Source organism: Corapipo altera, unplaced genomic scaffold (assembly GCF_003945725.1).
Source record: "Corapipo altera isolate COAL_440 unplaced genomic scaffold, ASM394572v1 92, whole genome shotgun sequence".
Lineage (NCBI taxonomy): Eukaryota > Metazoa > Chordata > Aves > Passeriformes > Pipridae > Corapipo > Corapipo altera.
Window position 1 is genome coordinate 44,092 of NW_020884994.1, and position 21,184 is coordinate 65,275.

Below are 21,184 nucleotides of genomic sequence, written 5' to 3' on the forward strand. Positions count from 1 at the left end.
GCTGCTGTGGATAAAATGTGTGGATAGTATGTATATATGCTTGCATTAGAGGTTAGATGTTTGAAATCTTAAAATAAAACTTGTAACTTCAGTTCCAATAGTAAGAAAAATATAATTGGAAAGCTGTCTTTTCTGACTCAAAACAATGGTACCAGAGCAATTGCTTTTCTTCTAGTTGTTCTGACCTAAGAAAGAGAAGTTTGAAGAAAAAAAAAATCAAACAAAATCCACTTTAGAGTTGTTCTTCCTGAATTCTAAACTCGTTTTTAGCAATTAGTCTTCCTGATACAATAACAGTCATAGCAATGATTTGTGTTCACGCATTGCCATAGTAACTGTGGTCACACAGCTGATTCTTGTCTCTGTTGCCTCTTGACATCACACCCCTGTTATGGGATCAGTCTCACTTATTAGAGTTGTATGCACTTGGTGTAGTTTTAAATGTTGGACTTGGGCATTTTAAGTAAACTTCAGTGAAACTGGGGGAAGCCTGAGATATTTAAAAAAGAAAAGAAAAGGCAACTCTGTCTTTCATTTCCTGCATGAGTGCCAGAGTGTTCTTGTTGTACGTATTAACTATTTTAATTAACATTCCTTTAAAAATATTTCTTTTGAAATATAAGTATTTGCATAAGTGCCTCTTCAGTCTGCACTTTGAGCCAGATTCCCCTCAATGCACTGTAGGAGCAGGGAATGCGTTTAACAGCTCACTGCAGACACAATCTGCGTGCTGGAGGTTTTGGAGTTTATGGGTAACTTGCAGCATGTTCTCTGATTGGATTGGCTGCTGCTGAGGAATGGCAGAGAAATCATATTAAAATATTTCCTTTTTAGTTTAATTTAAGGGTTGTGAAGTGTAGCTGTAGCTGTTTTAACTTGATATTCAGAACAGTCTTTTCTTACCAGTCAAGTATAAAAGTTGAAACAGAGATTGATTAATTGAATCAAGTTATGGTAATTGCCGAATTAAACATTTTATGGGAAAGTGAAGCCACTAAGCATCAAAGGAGTATCTTAAAACAGTATTGACTTAACTGGACCTGTAGCCAGCGCTGCAAAAAGTGTAAAGTTAGTGGTGTTCCAGTGCCAGAAGCTTGTAAATAACTGGCAATATAAGGATTTGCATGGCATGTTTCTTTGCATGCTCAGTCACAGGTGTTGTGCAGTTGGCACTCTTACAGAATTGCTGGAGTCCGAGACTTCTAAAACACCTTCATTCACACCTTTGTTTTCAGAGACAAGGATTCCGTTACACATGCATCTTACCTATGATCTTCCGCAGGTAGACAGTTGTCAGGTCTAATGACAAGTGGGGAAAAAGGATGGGATGAGGTGAAAGATGAAGAGTTCAAAGAATGGCAGCTGTTAGGGAATGAGAGGTGGCAATGACCAAAAAGCCACCAGGGGAAAGAGGGAACAAACTGTAATGAATGAAACAAGGGTTAAATGAAATTTGAAGTTCAGAGTAGGATGGGGTAGGTAGAGGACCAGGGCGTGGCTAAGAAAGTAAATGTTGCAAAAGGGTTGAATAGGAGTGAAGATAGCTGGGGGAGGATTGGAGAGAAAGAATTTATATTGGAAGATTAGACAATGTATGATCATCCCTTTACAGGAATTTGAGGTGATTGGAGTGGTTAAGTCAGGTATGGAGGTTAAATTACTGAGTTCCTATAAGTTAAGACTGGTAAACTACTTATAGCTATGTCTGTAAGCAATAACATATATATACACATACATGTGTGTGTATATATATCTGTATGTGCATACATCTGTAGAGATATGTACACACATGTGCGTGCGTAGCTATGGTATGTATAGTTATAACTCTGTGTATGTGTGTGTATACACTCTGTGTAAAGTTGTCCCTTGCATTTCTGGTACCTCCTGGCACCTTGAATTGATCCTGAGGCACATGTGTAAGAAGGAATAAACCTATAGAATTGTTTGTTCATTAGAGTCTTGTGCTGCTCTGTGGGAATGTAGAAAGTAACAATTCAAGGTTGATTGGTCAGGCTGACCAATTCCAATGTTTGGCTTGAATTTGCCAATTTTATTGGATCAATTAAAATCCTTATTAAAGCAGTTCTCTTACACCGTAGTTAATTAAGTAGCTCATAACACTTATTACTATTGCAAAGGCATGAAGCCCCAAATGTTCCATAGTCAAAGATGGTTTTCTCTGCAAGGCAAGTGCCAGCCACACGTAACAATAAAACAAGGTTTTCAAATGCCACAGCCAGTTAAATTAAAGCCAAATTGAGTGTCATCTCTGCTGAATGTTAACATCTTTGGTAGGTGACATGATCTTCATATAGCCATCTCCTATTGTCAAAGTAGGGTTGTTTAGTTTGGACTTCCTTTGGGAAAGACTGTTCCAAAGTCTTGAGAGTAAAGCACTTCAGGGAGTCTGAATTTAAGCAAATACCCTTTATCCCATTCATAAAAAATTCAAGTGTGAAGTAAACAGTCATCCTTTGGAGGCCCTCTACAAATAAGGAGTATTAACATGATTCCTACTACAAAATGGTAGGCGGTTTAGGTTAGTGTAGGAAATTTTTATGATGACATAAAAAATGAAGTAGTATTGTAACGTTACAACTTTTTCTTCAAACTAAAATGACACGGAGGACAAAAACTTACAAGGTTGTATGTTCTGTGGAATAACTTTGAGGAGAAAACTGGCATCCTTTTTAACAGAACATGAGGATGACAGCATGTTTCAGCAATTCTAATTTAAGATAACTTGGCAGTGTTCATTCTGCAGTCTCATAAGTTTCATTCATAAGCTGTTGGGTTTGTAATTGAAAAAGGGTGGTCAGCATTGCAAGTTTAGTAAAGATGCTTTAATATGTGTCTGGTTTGTCACTTAATTGACTGATGATATTGTTGGATGATTTAAAGCTGTGCGTTTGGACTTTTTGTCTTGAATATTAAAAAACCACTCAAAATACAAGAAAAAAGCACACAAGCGAAAAGTAAAAGCCCCAAGGTCTGAAACGAGATGAATCATCATTGACCAAATTTGAAATAAACAGGACTTGAAACAAATTGCCTTGTTGCTTACTCAGTAGTTAATGTCCTGAATGTGAGTTTGTCCAAAAGGAACACTAGTTGCTCTGTGAGAAGGAGAGCAGCTCTGATGTACTGTGTGGCTGCAGGCTGCTCCGAGCACCAGGCCGCGTGTGTGCTGGAGCTGGTGTTGGTCCTGCTGATCCAGTGCACAGCAGAAGTTCCAGGTCTTCCTACAATGTAAGTCTGAGTGAGGAGTAACTGATGGCTATTTAAAAATGTGGGGTTTATAATTTTGTAGCATTAGAAATAAGTAGGGTTTAAGTTTGTAGGTTTTAAAACAGAGTGGTGGTGGTGTTCAGTGATTGTCCTTTTAATGGAATTGGTGATGAGTATGATTTCTGTCAAGTGATGTCTGGCCAAGTAACTCACAGGTAGCCTGCCATGTTGTCTTCAGATCTGTGAAGGAAACATGTCCTGTATTTACAGGCACTGACAATTTTTATTTTTCTAAAACTGAAGATTTGGAAGATCAGACTTATATCAAACCACTTGCAGGCAGATTCTGCATTATTTAAGAATATTTACTGTAGTATCGAGGAGATGGCAGTGTATAATTGTGAAAATTATCAAAGACAAAACTTTGTGTCACTTAGCTTTGCTTTCCGAATTTGCTTTATAAAATATGCTGATGGAAATTGTAATCTATAAAGAATAGGAATAGCTGAGTGGATAGAGATGGTAGAATATTATGAGAAGGCTGGAGTTGCCCAGCTGTCAGACATGTATTCACCTAGACTTCCCGCCCAAACTGCAAGGCCAGTGTACCTGTAGGTACCAAAGGTTGATGACAGCACAAGAAAGGTACCACTGGCAAGGAATGTTGCCAGTAGCAACAAGATAGCATACAGCAGTGTCCTGTTAGCCACAACAACCCTGTTCTCTCCTGGGCAGTGATGAACACCTTCTTCGTTCTGTCATGTGGCCATTGGTATGGGCTTGCTTTTCCGCCCTCCCCAGCCTGGTGGAGGTGGCAGTTGATTTGCAGATACTGTCTGGGCTTATTATCTCTTGACATGCAAGGAACAATGATATCTGTCCCCTTAGACAGCAAAGCATTGTCCCTTAAATCAGTCCTCGAGGTTTCTCTATTGCCAGCGGTGAGTAGTGACAACCCCCTCCCCCCAAAAAATAATCTGCTGTATTTTACTTTGTCAAATGCAAAAGTGACACATCTGCAAGCCCTTGCAGCTTGTGAATTGCTCTAGAAATGTCTGCTGCAAAAGGTCAGTCTTGGGTCTCAAGTTAAATAGCAAAAGTCAGTGGACCCTATAAGATGTTGACACTGCTCAATGAATTCCAGTGTCAGGCCTGAACAGGAAACTGTGGTAATATCCCTGCTTCTGCTTTTCCTGCTGAATGAGATATCTGTGAGAATTAGTTTATTTTAACTTCCTGTTGTTCATTCTGTGTCATTATTTTTCATGATGAACAAGACATTTGAAATGTTCATAATATGAACAGCTGTTAAAAGTAGGTGTTGCTAGAGTACAGACTGTTCTGTGGAATAGATCCAATGGAAAAATATATTAAAAATAGTGTTGTCTTAATAGTAAAAGCTCTTCATAATTACTGTTTGTGGCTTATGACCAAGCTAACTTCCTGGTTTGATACACAAATATGTATTGCCTTAAGTAGGCTTTCCAAAACTTCCATGAGATTTGTGTTTCCTAGTCATGGTTTAACCCCAGCCAGCCCCTAAGCTGCTCGCAGCCACTTGCTCACTCCCCCACCAGCAGTATCAGGGAGAGAATCAGAAGAGTAAAAGTGCAAAAACTTGTAGGTTGAGATAAAGACAGTTTAATAGGTGAAGCAAAAGCAAAGCAAAACTAGAAATTAATTCGCTGCTTCCTGTGGGCAGGCAGGGGTTCAGCACCTCTAGGAGAGCAGGAGCCCATCAGGCATAACAGAGACTTGGGATGACAAACACTGTCACTCTAAATGTTCCACCCTTCCTCTTCCCCCCCCCCCCACTTTATGTAATGAGCATGATGTCATATGGTCTGGAATATCCTTTTGGTCAGTTGGGGTCACCTGTGCTGGCTGTGTCCCCTCGCAACCTCCCATTCACTTCCAGCTTCCTTGCCAGTACAAAAAGCAGAAAAAGCCTGAACTCTGTGTAAGCGCTGCTCAGCAATAACAAAAACATCTCTATATTATCAACCCTGTGTCCAACACAAATCCCAAATGCAACCCCGGACTAGCCACTGGGAAGAAAATTAACTCTAACGCTGCCTAACCCAGCACACTCCTCTAAACAGTTCTGTTTTTAACATTATACTTTGGAGTGTGGTTGTTCAGAATCAGTACCTACAGACAAAGAGAAAAAGACTGGCTTTTTCATAACTCTTGACCTTTCTGGACCTGGGTTCTGATTTTCAAAAGTAATACCAGAATGCCTGCAAGTGCTGCAGAGAGAGGGTATGAGAAGTCTTAGGCCTATGATTGCCGCATGCAAATATTTTGCTAAGTTGCCCAAAATGGAAAGTTTGTCCCAAAGAAAACTAATACTGAGAAGAGACCAGAACAAATGTGTAAACTTCTCATGCCATTCTGTAGCTGGAAAGTGTGGCACTAGCTCTGGGTATTAAAAAGAGGTGTAATATTTTGTTTATGTGTTTGTGAAACCATTTCCTTTGATACAGTAAACACACATTTCTTTTGTAAATGTGGTGAGAATAAAGTACTTTTTCTTTTAATTTTTTTTTTCTTTAAGATTGCAAAGGTGGATTGCAAAGAGGTACTGGACATCATTTGTAATCTGGAATCTGAGGGACAAGAAAACACTGCATTTATTCTTTGTACAACGTATCTTACTCATCAGCTTCAAACAGCAAATGTGTATTGCTCTTGGTAAGTATAAGTATTGCTGCTACTGCTAACTGTTCCTCACTGACTTCAATGCAAGAGAATACTTAGAGGAAGTGAATATATTCTGAAGTTGAGCAGTGTATCAGACTGAAGTGCTTTCTAGATGACTTGTGACAAAATAAATAGTTGCTACAGTAATAGAACAGTTAGAGAAAAGTAATGTTTGAACCATTTGAAAGTGAAATGGCACTCACATTGTTGGTATGAACGGTACCACTTTGGCAGGGTAGTAGATCTGTCAGTGGTGCTGGGTCAGTGCTCTCTGAGTTGATATTCTATAACTGACAATTGTAGTACTAGATCTTGGCTGAATTGTGACTATAAAACTTCTCTGCCCTCTTAACTGGCTGGAGATTAGAGAACCTTCTGCACTTCTGTTTCAGCAGTGGTAAAATCCTAGAGCCAAAGCAGAGGAGGTTGTTTCTGCCCTTTGCAAAATGAATTTGTAGTTATATAGTTATGACTTTCAAGGCATGGCTAAATCTGTAGTTTTCTCCCATTTAAAATCCTGACCTGGATAAAGCTTTGCATAGGCAGACATACTGAGAATATCTTGGAGAATTTGGATTCAGGTAGCTGTGGCATTGTTCATCAACTCACTCCTCATTTTAAAACCATTAAGAAAAGTTTTTACAGCACTGCAGTGTCTGCAGGATGATTGACAGTTCAGCCTGGTCCAGTCATCTGTACAAAAAGACCAGAAGTATTTACATAAATATTGCTTCTGCTTCAGGCCAGAAATGTCTTTTTGAGCAAAAGCATACCTTGTAGAGAGAAATGAACTTGTGGAAGACACAAGAGAGGAGAGTTCACCACACTTGAAGTTCTAGAGAATGTTTTTCTCTAGAATTCTCTATTGAATTTTGTCATTAAAGATAAGATTAGAAGAGTCATGTTCAAAGAGATACAAGGCTAGAGTCCACCTCAAGTTCTCTTCTTAAAGAAAGAAACAAACAACTAACATTGTTCTAGGGTGAGTTGTATTACTTGCTGTTGTCCAAGAAGACTTATTCAGTTCTAAAAGCTATATCCCTAGGATGCAAGCAAAGAGGGTCAGACTTCCTGTTGTTGGACTGTTGGGACTGGAGAACAGGCTTGAGGATGTAGCATTTACTATTACAGAATAACATCTCTCTTTTGTGAGGACAAATGTGGGTAGATTTCTTTGCTTGCAGTATGAAGTCTGAACTAAAAGTAGTTAGAATTTCAATGAAATTTTCAGATCCCATAGCTCTAATTCAAAGCTGTAGATTTCTCATCTCCTTGTCAGTCTGACCCTGGGTGGGTCCTGCCTCAGGTAACGCTACACAAAATACGGTGCAGCTTAACTTGAGTAGGTACTTTAAAGTTGGCTAGCCTGGGTGACAGGCACTGAAGTCTTGAAGATACAAATGTTAGCACAGTCCAGTAATATAAGTTTGTCCCTGCTTACAGAAGGTTTGTGTCACTCATGCTGAGGTCTCGTTATTATGTCTATAGTGTTGTTAGTTGTTCTTGAGAAAAAAGGTGCTGGGTCAAACTGTGCTGCTCTGTCCATGCATACTGCAGGTGCCCCCTCTGCTGCTGTCCCAACAGACTTCTCAAGTTCCAACTGCCTTCCCCAGGGCGGAGACAGGAGAATGAAGTCTTCTGCCTAACAGAAACACTGACATTGTATAGATGTATAAATTCAAGTTCTAGTACTGTACTTAGCAGTCCTTGTACAACAGCATTGCACACAAATGATGCTGTCTGGACCCACTGGAGAGAAAAGCTTCCAGGATGCTGGAGCACAGATGGAAGAAGTCACCTTCTGATGGACTCCTGTCTTGTGAAACTGGTGTAATAATTCTTGACCACTAGATTGCTTCTCACTTTGAGGCTTTATTTAAAAAATACTGTTGCTTGAAAGTCAGGATACCTTGCTGATCTGATGGTGCACCGTGGTTCGATGAAGTGACCTTTTCACTGACCTCCGCCTGTGTTCCTGGGGACAGCTGTGGATTGAGCAGTTATTTAGCCACAAGGTAGATGAATTCAAGTGGCTGATAAGACATAAAACTTTTAATTTAGAGGATTGCTTTTGTCAAATCAGCCAGTTTAACTGACGAGGCATGATATTCCATGTTACAGATTTAGTGAGCATTAAGGCTCACAAAAATGAGGAACTGTGCTCCATGCAAACTCTGGAATTCACTGAAATCATTGCAGGGCTGATTTGGATCAGTACCCTGGAAAAAAGATAAGGTAATGTTGCTTTCACTGCATTGGTAAATTAAACTCCATCAAAAGCATGACATGCCAGAGCAGGCTGGAAAGACAGGAAATGTGAAGGCGGACTCTGGATATTTGGTATCATCCTGCAGCTAAAACTAATGTGGAGGAATGACATGCTAGCGGGTGCTTGTGAGCCATTATATAGGCTTAAATACATAAATATACACTTAATGAGTTAAATTTAATGCATAAACATATACAGTACAGGAAGGACGAGTTAAATTGAACACATTTTCCGTTCTGCGACCAACTGCTGTTTTTAAGGAGTAGCAATTGCTTATTTCACTTCAAAGAAGGTCTTATCTGGTTCAAACAGGATTGTAGTTGAATGGTTATTGTACTCCTCTTGATCTGCTGATGATTTAGACTCTACTTAAAATTTTTCTCCCACACTCATACTTGAGCCAATCCTGACAGTTTGCTGCTGCTAAAAGGCAAAAGGTCCATTCTTGACAACTCACAGGGCTGCCTTATCTGTTGTCCTGACTCTGGCCCTTCTGACTTGCGGTAAGCACATTATCTTACCCAGCCAAAACTGCATACCTTTCTGCAGATTAATGCTGATTGGTCAGACAAGTTCCACAGGACAAGTGCAACACTGCGGCTTCTGGAAGGTGTTAAACCTCTTCAGCTGTAATATCACTAGGAAGGGAAAATCTGCCCCCTTTCCCTCCTGTCTTCAGTGGGAGACATCTCTCTGATGGTGCAGTGCTAACTCCCCATCTCAGCACAAACCTCTGACTATAATTCTTGCATAGTTGGAGAGGTTAAGCTGTTTGAATAGCTTAGCTTAGCTCAGATCATCCTGGAGCCTCAAGCCTGTATCTCCAGGAAATCAGCAAACCATCTTGGTATGTGAGTTAGCTCTCGGTGTCAAGCTTTATTTCACAACTGAAGATGAAAGCAAACTTAGGTTTGTATATGTTATTCCTCACCAAAATTGGAAAATTTTGCACTGGTTCTTGCTGAGATTCATAAAACAATATGTAAGGCTACTCTTAAGACTAGAGGTACCTGCTGTGTTTGAAACTTTGTCGCAGAAGTAGTGCTGCTCTAGGCAGTGGTTCTGAGTGAGCTGATTGCCACAGTGTCCAGGGAGCCAGGCAGTTCATCAACCCATAAAATAATCTACCTTTACCATTAACACAAGTTACCTTAGGTGTGAACTGTAGCTAAGCACAGCTTCAAAAACCTCTCTCTGGTGTGATATGTTGGTAAGTTTTTGTTGGTTTTTTTTTTTACTTTTAAGTACTACTAGGTATCTGTCTGTCTGGAGATCTTTCTGTTCTCTGCACTGCCCAAATACTTGGAGTTGTCTGGTTTTACCTTTCCATATATGTGAAGATTATCTGAGGAACACTTCTTCATCACCATCCTTGATCCTTTCCAGCAAGATGCTTTAGCTTTGCAGAAAGAAAGGGTGGTATGAGAAAAAGAACAGAGCAAACACTGAAAACTTATTCTCAAGGCTTTTTTGCAGAGCACTAAGAGGTTACTCAGAGTGATGCCCTTTTCTTGCTATTCTCCCAGCTCCCAACGACATCAGTGTAATAAATAGACATATAAAACGAGTGATGTCTTGATAAACTATGTTTCAAGTTCATTTTTTTCTGTTGTAATGCTGAGTTAAAATTTTTTGTAATACTTTTATATATATATTCTGTACTTTTCTTGCATGAGCTTCGCTTCATACAGTTCCTCCATATTAGTCATCCTGATGTTTAATTAAATTTTACATTTTGTCAGCTTTTGGGGGCTAAAGGGTAGTAGAAGACATTACTGATATTCTGAGTGTCTACCTTTTTTTTGTTTTCTCTCTAGTTCTATTTTAGGATTTAAAATTATAACATCCTGGGTTGTAATGCTTGTATGGTAATTCCTTGTAGGCCTGTCTGGCTTCTCAGCTGTCTCTTCCTGGTTATGAAAGGGTGTTAATTGCATTTCAAGGCCTTTAAATAATGCAGACAAAAAACTCCAAACAAAATCCACAAAAACTGTTACAGGTAAACATTGTGCATTTTTGTGCAGTAAAATGATATCCCAGATCTGATCCAGGGTAGACCCCATTCCCTTTCTTTAGGCTTAGTGTTGAAGAGTAGGATTGCAGTAATACAGAGGAAGAACCTCACCAGTGTTTGGTTTAAAGTTTTCCTGGATATGTGTTCTTGACAGTTGGTTCTTGAGGCTGTGACTGACCTTGCACCTGGAAACCTGTGTGTGTAGTTGATGCACACAGTGGGTAAGTTAGGCAAAGATCAAGTTTACTCTATCAAAGGAAGAGAAGTTTTTTTCAAATGATATAAGAGATAGAGGTCTTATGGCTCTACTACTCTACTGCTTTTGGGCACTCAACGTGGTGGCTGAGCAACAGCGATAGGTTACATCCTCCATTGGCTGTGCTACTTTGGTTATAATTAATTGCTTAACAGAACAGCTTTGTGCTCTCATGGTATGAATAGCAAAGTACAGAACTGCTCACAGACAGCAGACGCCTTCAGCTTACAGATCCCTTATGTGATGCTTTGCAAAGGGTGTTCTGTGGGAGGGCCCTTTTAGTGGCAACCACATCACCTGGATGCAGGTGTCAGCAGCTAAGCTTCTTGCCTAGTGGAAGAGAAGTGGCTACGTTCCATTATGATTCATATTACCCTTATTAAATTTCTGTGTGAAAAGTAAAAGTTCCACAAGTGTGCGACTGTTTTTCTTGTCTAGAAACAAGGTCCGTGCAGCAATAGATGCCTGCATTAAAAGAGATGAATCCCAGTGTCTTTCCCCAGTATTAGAAGATAAGTTGTGTTTTGATCCTGTGCTTGTTTAGGAATAGTCCTCTTCAGTGCTGCTTGGAGATCAGGACCTGATTGAAATGTATGCTGTCCTTGAATAACACTTAAATTTTTCCTGGAGTCAGCTCTGAACTGAAGTGTGTGACTGCACAAATCATGTGCATCTGCAATGTTCTTACTTTCTGCTTTCAACTCTTTGCAGGGAACTGACACTTTTCTGGAGCAAGCTGCAGAGAAGAATAGATCCTTCTTTAGATTCCTTTTTGGAGAGATGTCGTCAGTTTGGCATCATTGCCAAAACACTACAGCATCTATTTTTCTTGATAAGAGTCATACAATCTGAAGTAAGTAAGCTACAGTCCTGAGTCTTTGGACACAGCCAGAGCTGTTTACATAAATTTATTATTTTCTTAATAATTCCACTGAACTGATTAGAAATATAACTTCTTTCATTATTCATGCTTTCTGATTAAGTGCCTAATAATGTACTAATAAAAATCTATGGAAAACACCTGCCATTGTAGTTTTGTGTCAACCTGATCCTGTGAAGTGATCTTCAATCAATGTGGAGGATTAGTTTTGTTGCTTTGAAAATACATATGATAGGATTTTGCAAACAAAGCATAGCTGTGTTTTGATCTGCTGCCTGTTCAGAAACCAGGCACACAAGAATTTTCTGCTACTGTACTGCTTGGAAGGTTATTTTATTTCAGGGAGTGAATTTATGTAAATTTCCTTATTACACAATACCCTATGTTCTGAATTAATATCCAGTGTGGATGGTGCAGGAGGGATGTACATAGAAGATTTACACCATTCTCTTTCAGTTATCTGACTTATGGTTGAGAATCACTCAGTTAAGAGAGAGAGGAGTTAGAAAGGTATTTCGCAACATCTGGTGCCTAAACTAGTTTGTGTGACTCCTCCAGACTGCATTAAGTGTGCAGTGGTTCCCATTGCTTGAAAAGCAAAAGAGGTCCCTCACATAAGATAAACTGCGGCTCTCTAGAGGGTGCTCGGTGACTCCAGGCACTTGATGCTCAGAAGCCCAAATATATTCAGAATGAGCTGTAGTCTGTTGGATGCTCTTATTGCACGCTTTTTTTTCTAGAAAGAACGTACTTATTAAAGAAAAGTAACATTTGTTTTGTGACCATTTGTTGTCTGTGTTTTTCTGTTGTTGGTTTGTTTGTTTTTTTTAACAGGCAGAAGAAGCTGGACTTGCTGTGTCTGTTTTGTTATGTGTGAGAGCCCTTCAGATCAGATCCAGTGGAAGTGATGAAATGAAGACATCAGTGTGTAAAACAATTGCATGCCTTTTACCAGAAGACCTTGAAGTTAGAAGAGCCTGTCAGCTTACGGAATTTTTACTTGAGCCAGCGTTGAGTGGATTTAATGCATTGGAAGAGCTCTATATGCAACCAGACCAAAAATTTGATGAAGAGAATGCAGTGGTTCCAAATTCACTCCGCTGTGAGCTGCTGTTGGCTTTGAAAGCATATTGGCCATTTGATCCTGAATTTTGGGACTGGAAGACTTTAAAGCGGCATTGCCTTAAACTGTTAGGGAAGGTAGCTTCTGATTCCGAAGATGATGCAGGTTGTCATATGTCACTCAATGAAACTGACATGTTAGAAACTTTCTTTAGTGACTATGATGAGACAAAAGAACACAAATATTATGATGGGAAAGATACAATGAACCACCCTAAGGAAAAAGCAAGAATAAAAAAACCAATTGGTTCTTCAGAAAGATACCAGAGATGGCTTCAATACAAGTTTTTTTGTGTGCTCTGCAAAAGGGAGTGTATAGAGGCCAGAATACTGCATCATTCAAAGATGCATATGGAAGATGGTGTTTATACATGTCCTGTATGCACAAAAAGGTTCAAGAGAAAGGAATTTTTTGTACCACATGTAATGGAACATGTTAAAATGCCACCTAGTAGAACACACAGACCTAAAAAGAAAATAATTCTGAAAAAAGAGAGATCACCACAAAATACAACAGCTTCTAGCAGCCCACCCCCAGCGTTTCAGGAAAGGTCACACCAGTCACAGTTCCCTGAAAGCTTTGATAATGACACACATGAATATGTCACATTCAGCCAACTGGAAAATTGCCAGCTGCAAGACAGAGACATCTACCCATGTCCTGGGACAGATTGTTCTAGAGTATTCAAACAGTTTAAGTACTTAAGTGTACATCTGAAAGCTGAACATCAAAACAATGATGAGAATGCAAAACACTACTTGGATATGAAAAACAGGAGGGAGAAGTGTGCTTTCTGCCGCCGACACTTCATGACGTCCTTCCACTTGCGGGAGCATGAGCGCGTGCACTGTGGGCCTCAGCCATACATGTGTGTGTCCATGGACTGCTATGCCAGGTTTGGGTCAGTTAATGAGCTTCTCAATCACAAACAAACACACGATGATCTTCGTTATAAATGTGAGCTAAATGGCTGTAATATTGTTTTCAGTGACTTAGGGCAGCTTTACCATCACGAGGCACAGCACTTCAGAGATGCATCGTACACTTGCAACTTCTTTGGTTGCAAAAAGTTTTATTATTCAAAAACTGAATTTCAGAATCACCTCGCAGCGCATAATATCCAAGTGTCAAATGGGGAAGGGAAACAAATGCTGAACCTTGAAAGGTCGATTTCAAAAGACAAATGCAGTTATCTCCCAGAGTCTCAACTGCTTGAACAATCTGAAAATTCCAGTCTCAATGATAACTTGGATCCCTCAGGCTCGCAGGAGATTCCAGAAGTGAAGGAAGAATCTCTCTCCGACAGTGAAGATCTAAACAGCGAAAGTAACTTCAGCCTGCATTGTGGGGAGCACAGAGCAGATGCAGCAGTAAGCAAAGGTCAGGTGTCTCCTCTGCTACTTGAAACAGTGGCTCACAGCCAGTCAGTTCCAGGTTTAGTTGTGTCCCAGGAAGGAGTCTTCCATCCAGCAAATGTGAAACAACAGTGTTCCAATGTGGCAGTTTGCTTTGATGAAAAAACCCTTTCCTGTGGTTTTGAAGGCTGCTGTTCCATCCACAAAAATTCCAGGAGTATGCAGAAGCACCTTCGAAGGGCCCATCCATACAACTTCAAAGGTAAAAGAAATATGGAGATGAAAACTAAATACTTTCTCAATCTGTTGAGTGATGCTCAGGACAGTAAATCCCCTACAGACATGAATACAGAGTTAGGTCATAATTCCGATACGAATGCTGACTCTCCAGAAAGTGTGTGTTGTGCTGTGGATGGTAAAGGAAGCAATGGTCTGAGGGAAGAAACTTGTCCTTCTTCCCCAGAAACATCTTTTTATGACAGTTCTAAAGAATCAAATATTGAAGATAACATGTTGGAACTAATGTTAGGTTTGAAACATCTAAGCTTAAAAAATGCTAACATTCAGAATTCTTCAAGACACAAACCTTTTGGAGGCTATTCATCTCGGGATGCCAAGTGCCCTGAGTTAGTTGATGAAACTACCTCAAAATTTCAGCTTCAAGAGCAACAAGATAATTTACCCAGCCAGTACCTTACTCAACTGGCAGCTAAACCATTTTTCTGTGAATGTCATGGATGTACATGTGAGTTTGTGACCAGAGAAGCTCTCTTAATGCATTATGTTAGAAAGCATAACTATTCAAAGGAAATGGTTCTTCAGCTAAATATGTTCCAGCATCGATATTCACCATTTAAGTGTCATATTTGCCAAAGGTCATTTACAAGAAAAACACACCTTCGAATTCACTATAGAAACAAACATCAAATTGGCTGTGAGAGGGTGGCTCACAAGGTATGTCCTAATGAAAAACTTGATCATGTAGGTTTATGTGCAGAGGACATGCATAAAAATGGCACTGCTCCAGCACCTGCCTGTGGAAACAGCATTGGGTTCACTGATCATTCAGACCACTCTGAACAACTGTGTCACCCGAAGAAGGATGACTGCTGTTCTGAGACAGACTTGGAGTCCAGTGAAGAGACAGACAATAATGTAACAAGAAAAGCATCTAACATAGCTTCCCTGGACACTCATAGGGAAGAACTGGAAGCAAGACAGGGAAGAGGAAGCAAAAGAACAGTTGCTAAAGGAAACTTATGTTACATATTGCATAAGTACCACAAACCATTTCATTGTATACATAAAAGCTGCAACTCAGCATTTACAAACCAGAAAGGTTTGATACGCCATTACAGAACCGTTCACCAGTACAATAAGGAACAGCTCTGCTTAGACAAAGACAAAGCGAGAACTAAAAGGGAACTTGTCAAATGCAAAAAAATATTTGCATGCAAACACAAAGAGTGTGGTAAGCGTTTTCTGTGTTCTAAAGCTCTTGCTAAGCATTGTAGTGACTTCCACAATGAAATCTTAGAGGATCAAAAACTGCTTTCTGAAGCTGAGTCTGCCAGATTTGCTTGTAACCAAGCCCACTGCCCTGCTGTATTTTATACATTTAATAAGCTTAAACAGCATCTAATAGAAGAACATGCCAATGAAGAAAAATTAAACAAAGATTTTGAAATCCATTGTGACCTTAATGGCTGCAATCGAATTTTCACAAATTACAGTAACTATTCTCAACACGTGTATTTCAGACACAGTGAATATTATGATAGTCTCTTTGGAAATCGGAAAGAGGAGGATGATAATGAAGATAAAGATAAAAATGAGCAAAATTATTTGAAAGACAGCTTTGACACAAGCAAGCAGAACGGAAAGCAATTAAAAGAAAAAGCTAAAAGAATTAGCAGAAGTAGAGAAAAACATTTGCTGAGTTTCAAAACTAAAGAGGAAGCCCTACAAATGTGCAAAGAGAAGTCGAACCAGACCCAGTATCCCTGCATGGTCCAGGGGTGCCTGTCTGTTGTCAAGCTGGAAAGCAGCATAGTGAGGCACTATAAGCGCACACACCAGATGACCAACGTGTACATAGAGCAGCGCCTTCAGAAACTTGTTCTTTGTGTGAAATGTGGCATCATGATTGAAAAGCAGTCTTGCTCTGACACAGCTTCAGACTTGGATAGAAAAGGTGTAGAAGTTAACAAGGATAAATCAGCTAATCCTGAGCCTGTGCAGGAAAGTGACAAAGCTCTTGTTCCAGACCCTGCCAGTGGTCCTCCAAAAGTGAGCAATGAAGACCAAAAACAAATTCCACCTAGTAGTGCGAGTTTTGATGCCAGTGCCTTTGTGCATTCAGGCACTTTAAAATATAACGACAGTTCAAACAATACCTGTTTTGAAGAGCCAAATGTCAGGGAGACAGCTGTGTCTAAAACTGAAAATTTTTCTGAAAACAGTGAAAGAGAGAATAGCTCTTGTTTCTCCAGTTTACAATTAGAGTTGCCAAAAGAGAAAGACCCAGAAGGATGTCAGCATAGTGCAATTAATCTGAATGGAAAAAGAAATGTACTTTGTGCTACAAAAGACAAATTTCAGAAGCCTCCAGTGTCCAAACCATTTGATTTAAAGACATATAAACCAATGGGATTCGAGTCTTCATTTTTAAAATTTATTCAGGAAAGTGAGGGAAAAGATGATGACGATGATGATGATTGTGATGAGGTAGTAGAATGGGAGTCTTCTGAGCAGTTGCCAATAGATGAAAACTTGAAAAAAGAGGGAGACAGTCAGAGGGATACACCAGTAAACAACTTTGTAAATGATGAAAATATAATCATAACCCCGAATAATCCTGGGCAATTAACAGAGATCCAGCCCTTGCTATCAGAGTCCTCATCTGCCCCTTCTTTAGAAAATCTGAGGGCAATCCTGGACAAGGCCCTAACGGACTGTGGAGACCTTGCCTTAAAACAGCTGCATTACTTACGACCAGTAGTTGTTCTTGAAAGATCCAAGTTTTCCACACCTCTCATAGACTTATTTCCAACAAAAAAGGCAGATGAGCTGTGTGTAGGAAGTACGTAAGTAGCTTTACTTAGAGCATATTGCCTCCACTACTGCTCTATGGGGAGAACTTCAAATTAGAACAGTAATTGTTACAGTACACACTTTTAGGTTAGTTTAGACTGTTTAATTCCATGAATGTATAATATCTGTCGAAAGTATTGGCCAAGTTAATTTAGCTCCCCCAATTTTTTCAATGAACAATGCTGATTTTGGTGCTATTTAACACATCAGAATACTGGGGGCTTCCTCTTGAAGAGTAAATGTGCATGATTGTATATGGAACAAGTACTGGGGTACCAGGGTTTGGGGGGTGATGGAGTTATTACTTGACTTGAATGTGCACCCTAGGGTGCTTTGTGTAACATATTGTACACTACAGCATCTTATATTTTTTGAGTTATGAGTTTCAATAAATTACAGTTTTTCACCCATTTGTTTACTGTACAGTAAATCTTTAATGTGCTTTACTTGTAATTGAGTTTGGGACCATTCTGAGTGCATTGGAAAATGTTGCTTAAGTTTTATGCATTTGTAGATAATTTATCAGACTGATGAAATAGATACAGAAAAGTAAAGTATTACATTTTATTTTACAACATTCTCTGTGCTTTTTTCACATTTGAAAGATTTATAATTAGTACAGGCAGAAAGCACTTACCAATTAGGGACAAGAAAATCCGTGTTCCTTTAAAGGCAGAAGGTGCTTCTGAGACTGTATGGCACCACCTGAGTGTGTGACGAGTGTTGCCAGACTTCCTTGGAAGTTGTGTCATATGAAAGTATCAGTGCACATTTTGGGTTCCCCGCTTAGCTTTTTTGACAGTGAATAAAACCTAGTTTGTCAGTTCTTTTTATAATTGGAAAGATTCTGAGACCACAGAAGTTGTCCAAAAATAAGGAACACAAGAGTTTCTGCCTGGCAGGGTGGAAGCTTTTCTGCTTCATTTTAATTCTGTGACTGAGTTTGCATTTCCTGTGTGCTCTTCATATAAGCTCTGCTGCAAACTTGCCACCAAAGAACTGTACAAAATCATACAAAATTACACTTATACAATCCTACTGTGCTTAAACTGTGTATTAAACTTCTTCAGCGTTCCAGCTTTTCTATTAAAAATTTAGTCCTGCCACTTGATACATAAACAATTCTGCATACTACACATGAATTCTGTGACATTTCCATAATCCCATGGAACAAGTTGTGTGTGAAACTTTCATTTCCTCAGAGATAATTCTGCTCTTGCCAAATGAGTTACCTACCGCACGCGTGTAAATCACCACCACTGCACACAGGGCAGGCTGGTACCTGTTGCACATCTGGTGTTACAGAGCCCTTTAAGTAGGTTGCTGCTGTTCAGTTACTGCTATTTCCATAGGCTGGGATATACCACAGGAGTAGACGGAGACAAACATCATTTCTGTCTGCTAGATGTGGAGACAAGTCATGCGACACTCCTCAGTCCAAGAGTTGCATTTAGAAAGTGGTGGGTGGGTTTTCCTCAGGGGCTGCACAAAAGCATCTTGGAGGCATTTTCCTGTGGTGATGTGGCACCCCATGCACTGCCAGGACTCATATTTTTGTTGAAAGATACCAGTGCAGCACTGGTCAGTCAGATCCTTCCTTGTTACAAAAATTATATCTTGCCCAGTTCAGAGACTGACAGTGTATTTCAGTTTTTGAACTCCACTTGTTTATCATCTAGGTAATAGGTGTCACAGCATCAAAACTGTACAGCTTGAATCCACATCTTTATCCCAATTTCTTCTTGGGCTTGTCTGATCTAATTGCCTGTCATGGGTGGGCACCAGGAAAGGAGACCACAAAAGGGTAATGGTCTGAAGAGTTTTTACTGTCTATTTCTGTTTTCATGCCACAAGGTAGGCCATCATTTTCCTTTCCAAGTGCTACCAGAACTTGTCTTACAGCGAAGATGTAACATTTCCAGCTTCTTGCTTTCAAACGTACCAGAGAAATGTTTTGTTCCACTGTAAAGGAACACCTTCACATTGACTTCCTAAAAAAAAGAATTACTGTGAACAGCAGATAACTCAGGAAACACAGATGCAAGTTCATAATCGGGGAATGTTGCTTCCATTTTTAAAATTACTGCCTTTTGGTGTGTGGATTTTTTTGGACCACAACATGTTTATTGGTTGTACATGCCAAAATTCCCCAAGGCTACGGGGCTACCCTGCCGTGTTCTCATGGTTAGTAAAAAACTGTAAATACCTTTACAAAGAGAGACCTTCCAGGCTGACTTCTGTCCTGGTAGGGCTCAGCAGAGCCAACGGATTAGTTCCGTGGTTTTTCTTGCCTGTTGTTTTCTGTTTGCCTTTGCTCGTGCAAGATCTTTAAATTTTATGATGCTGGTAAGGCCTTGTGACATTATTTCGCAGATTCTGCATCTTGACTACCTTGAATTCTTCAAGAGAAATTCAATTTCCAGTTAAGTCCTCCAATGTCTTGTCAAGAATCTGAGCAGGGTTCTGACAGAGAGCAGGGGAGTCTGAAATTAAACCACCTTGTCTTTGGCCCTGTGAGGTGCTAAACCTGGTCTCCCCCCTAAAGTTTACAACTGCTGCCTTTGAGCCCTTCTGCTCTCCTGACTTCCCACAACAGTATTCCCTGAGTTTGGAGGGGGTGAGGTGGGACAGGAGAGCTGTTTGCTCTTCTTGAAATTATCTTAAGATTTACAAGTGTAGAGAAGGAAGGTAGGTAAGGGATTATTTGGGATGCAGTGCAGTGCCAGAGAGGGCTCTGATGTGACCATCTTGGATGAATTTCTAGAGCTTCCTCTATGAAAGGAGAAAAGTGGCAGCCAGTAGCAGGCCTGACTAGGAGCAGCACTGCCTCATCTGCCCTGGCAGTATTTCTTCTGGGGGGACATGCTAACTTGAGAAAACGCTAGGCTTCAGTATGTTTTACAGGTCATTCTGCTAAATAGTAACAAAGGTAACTGGTAGAAAATGAGAAAATTAAGTTGGCATTATTTTACTAAAAGTTAATGATAAAAATACACAAACAGGTTCTGTTATACTTTGAACTGGTAGACACTAGATGAATGACTGACACTAAAATGCCATATCAAGAACTGGCTAAACAGGAGCATTCATTAATGCCTCTTGTAATGTGTCTCTCTGTGTTACACAGTCACTGTGCTCTGCGTGGCACATGTGTCCTCACTGCTGCTGGGTGGACTCTGGATTTCAGCAGCACTGTGCTGTCTTCACAAAGCATTACAGAGACCAAATATGAAGCAGGTGTTTTGGCTCTAAATAAACCCTTGATTCCTTGTAGGTCTGTAGCTTTTTATTTCCCAAAACATTTTTGGTTTATTCTGAGTCAGGAAAAGAGGTGTGCTTACCTTCAGAATGAACTGAATTAGGCAAAAACCATGACAAGAAATGCTTAAAGTGTTGTAAAACACTGAGGAGTCACCCTTCCCTCATATCACAGGTGTTCCAGTCCCTTTGTTACCTTCATAGCCCTTCACTCCAGTAGCTCCATGTCTCTCTTGTACTGGGAAGCCTAGTTCATGGTCCTTCACGTGAGTCAGTCACTACTATGTGCCAAGTTAACTGCTACCTCAGCTCATCCCCAGGGATGGTCCGTAGCAGCTGCTTTGCCTCTGTGGCAGATCCCTGGTGGCATGACCAGGAGTAGCAAATCCCTTGAATTCTTCCCTGTTTCTTAAAAAGGAAGGAACCCACATTATGGGAATTTCTCTGCAGCGGTATCTCTCTGCAATGGGAGAGCAAGCAGCCAAACAAATGACTTTATGGAAGATGTGGTATGCCAGCCTGCTTTATTTTAGGAAGGACTTAACAGAGCTTACTACAGTAGGATTAGAGTCGATGATACTGCATTGCACAGAGATAAAAAACAGCTGTTGAGAGACAGCCAAGGGGCTGCCTGCAATAAGCACAGGAGAGAAAATCAGTGAGTACTAGAACAGTCAGTGTTAATTTTTGTACTTCTCTTAGTGTTGCTGTAAAAGGATTTGGACAAGTATTAGCAAGCTTTTATATGCATTATTGTGCGTAGTCTGGGTAACTTGAGAAAAATAATTTAAACATCTGGTGCACTGACACTCAGATTCTCACCAGGCTGACCTCCATGTCCCTTGACCCAGCTCTGTGGGCTCCTGACTGGGGTGGACAAGCCGAGCCGAGCCGTGCCGAGTTGAGCCCAGCCCGGCCCGAGCGGAGCCGAGCCAGCCCAGCGCAGCCCGAGCCCAGCCCAGCCCGAGCCGAGCCCAGCCCGAGCCGAGCCCAGCCCAGCCCAGC

The 21,184-nt window shown here is 40.3% G+C and overlaps 1 protein-coding gene across 2 annotated transcripts in view; it reads left to right on the plus strand.

The window, feature by feature from the left end:
- The window catches only part of RLF (rearranged L-myc fusion), a 49,027-nt gene extending 31,542 nt beyond the window's left edge, over nt 1-17,485 (plus strand). The window contains exons 6-8 of one of the 2 annotated variants that reach the window (XM_027666533.1): nt 5,786-5,922; nt 11,182-11,323; nt 12,185-17,485. In XM_027666533.1, coding sequence (XP_027522334.1) covers nt 5,786-5,922; nt 11,182-11,323; nt 12,185-16,918 — 5,013 coding nt within the window. In that variant the 3' untranslated portion in view covers nt 16,919-17,485. The remainder of the gene's footprint in view (nt 1-5,785; nt 5,923-11,181; nt 11,324-12,184) is intronic. The other variant, XM_027666534.1, reaches the window with a different exon arrangement.
- Nucleotides 17,486-21,184: the final 3,699 nt, after the last annotated feature.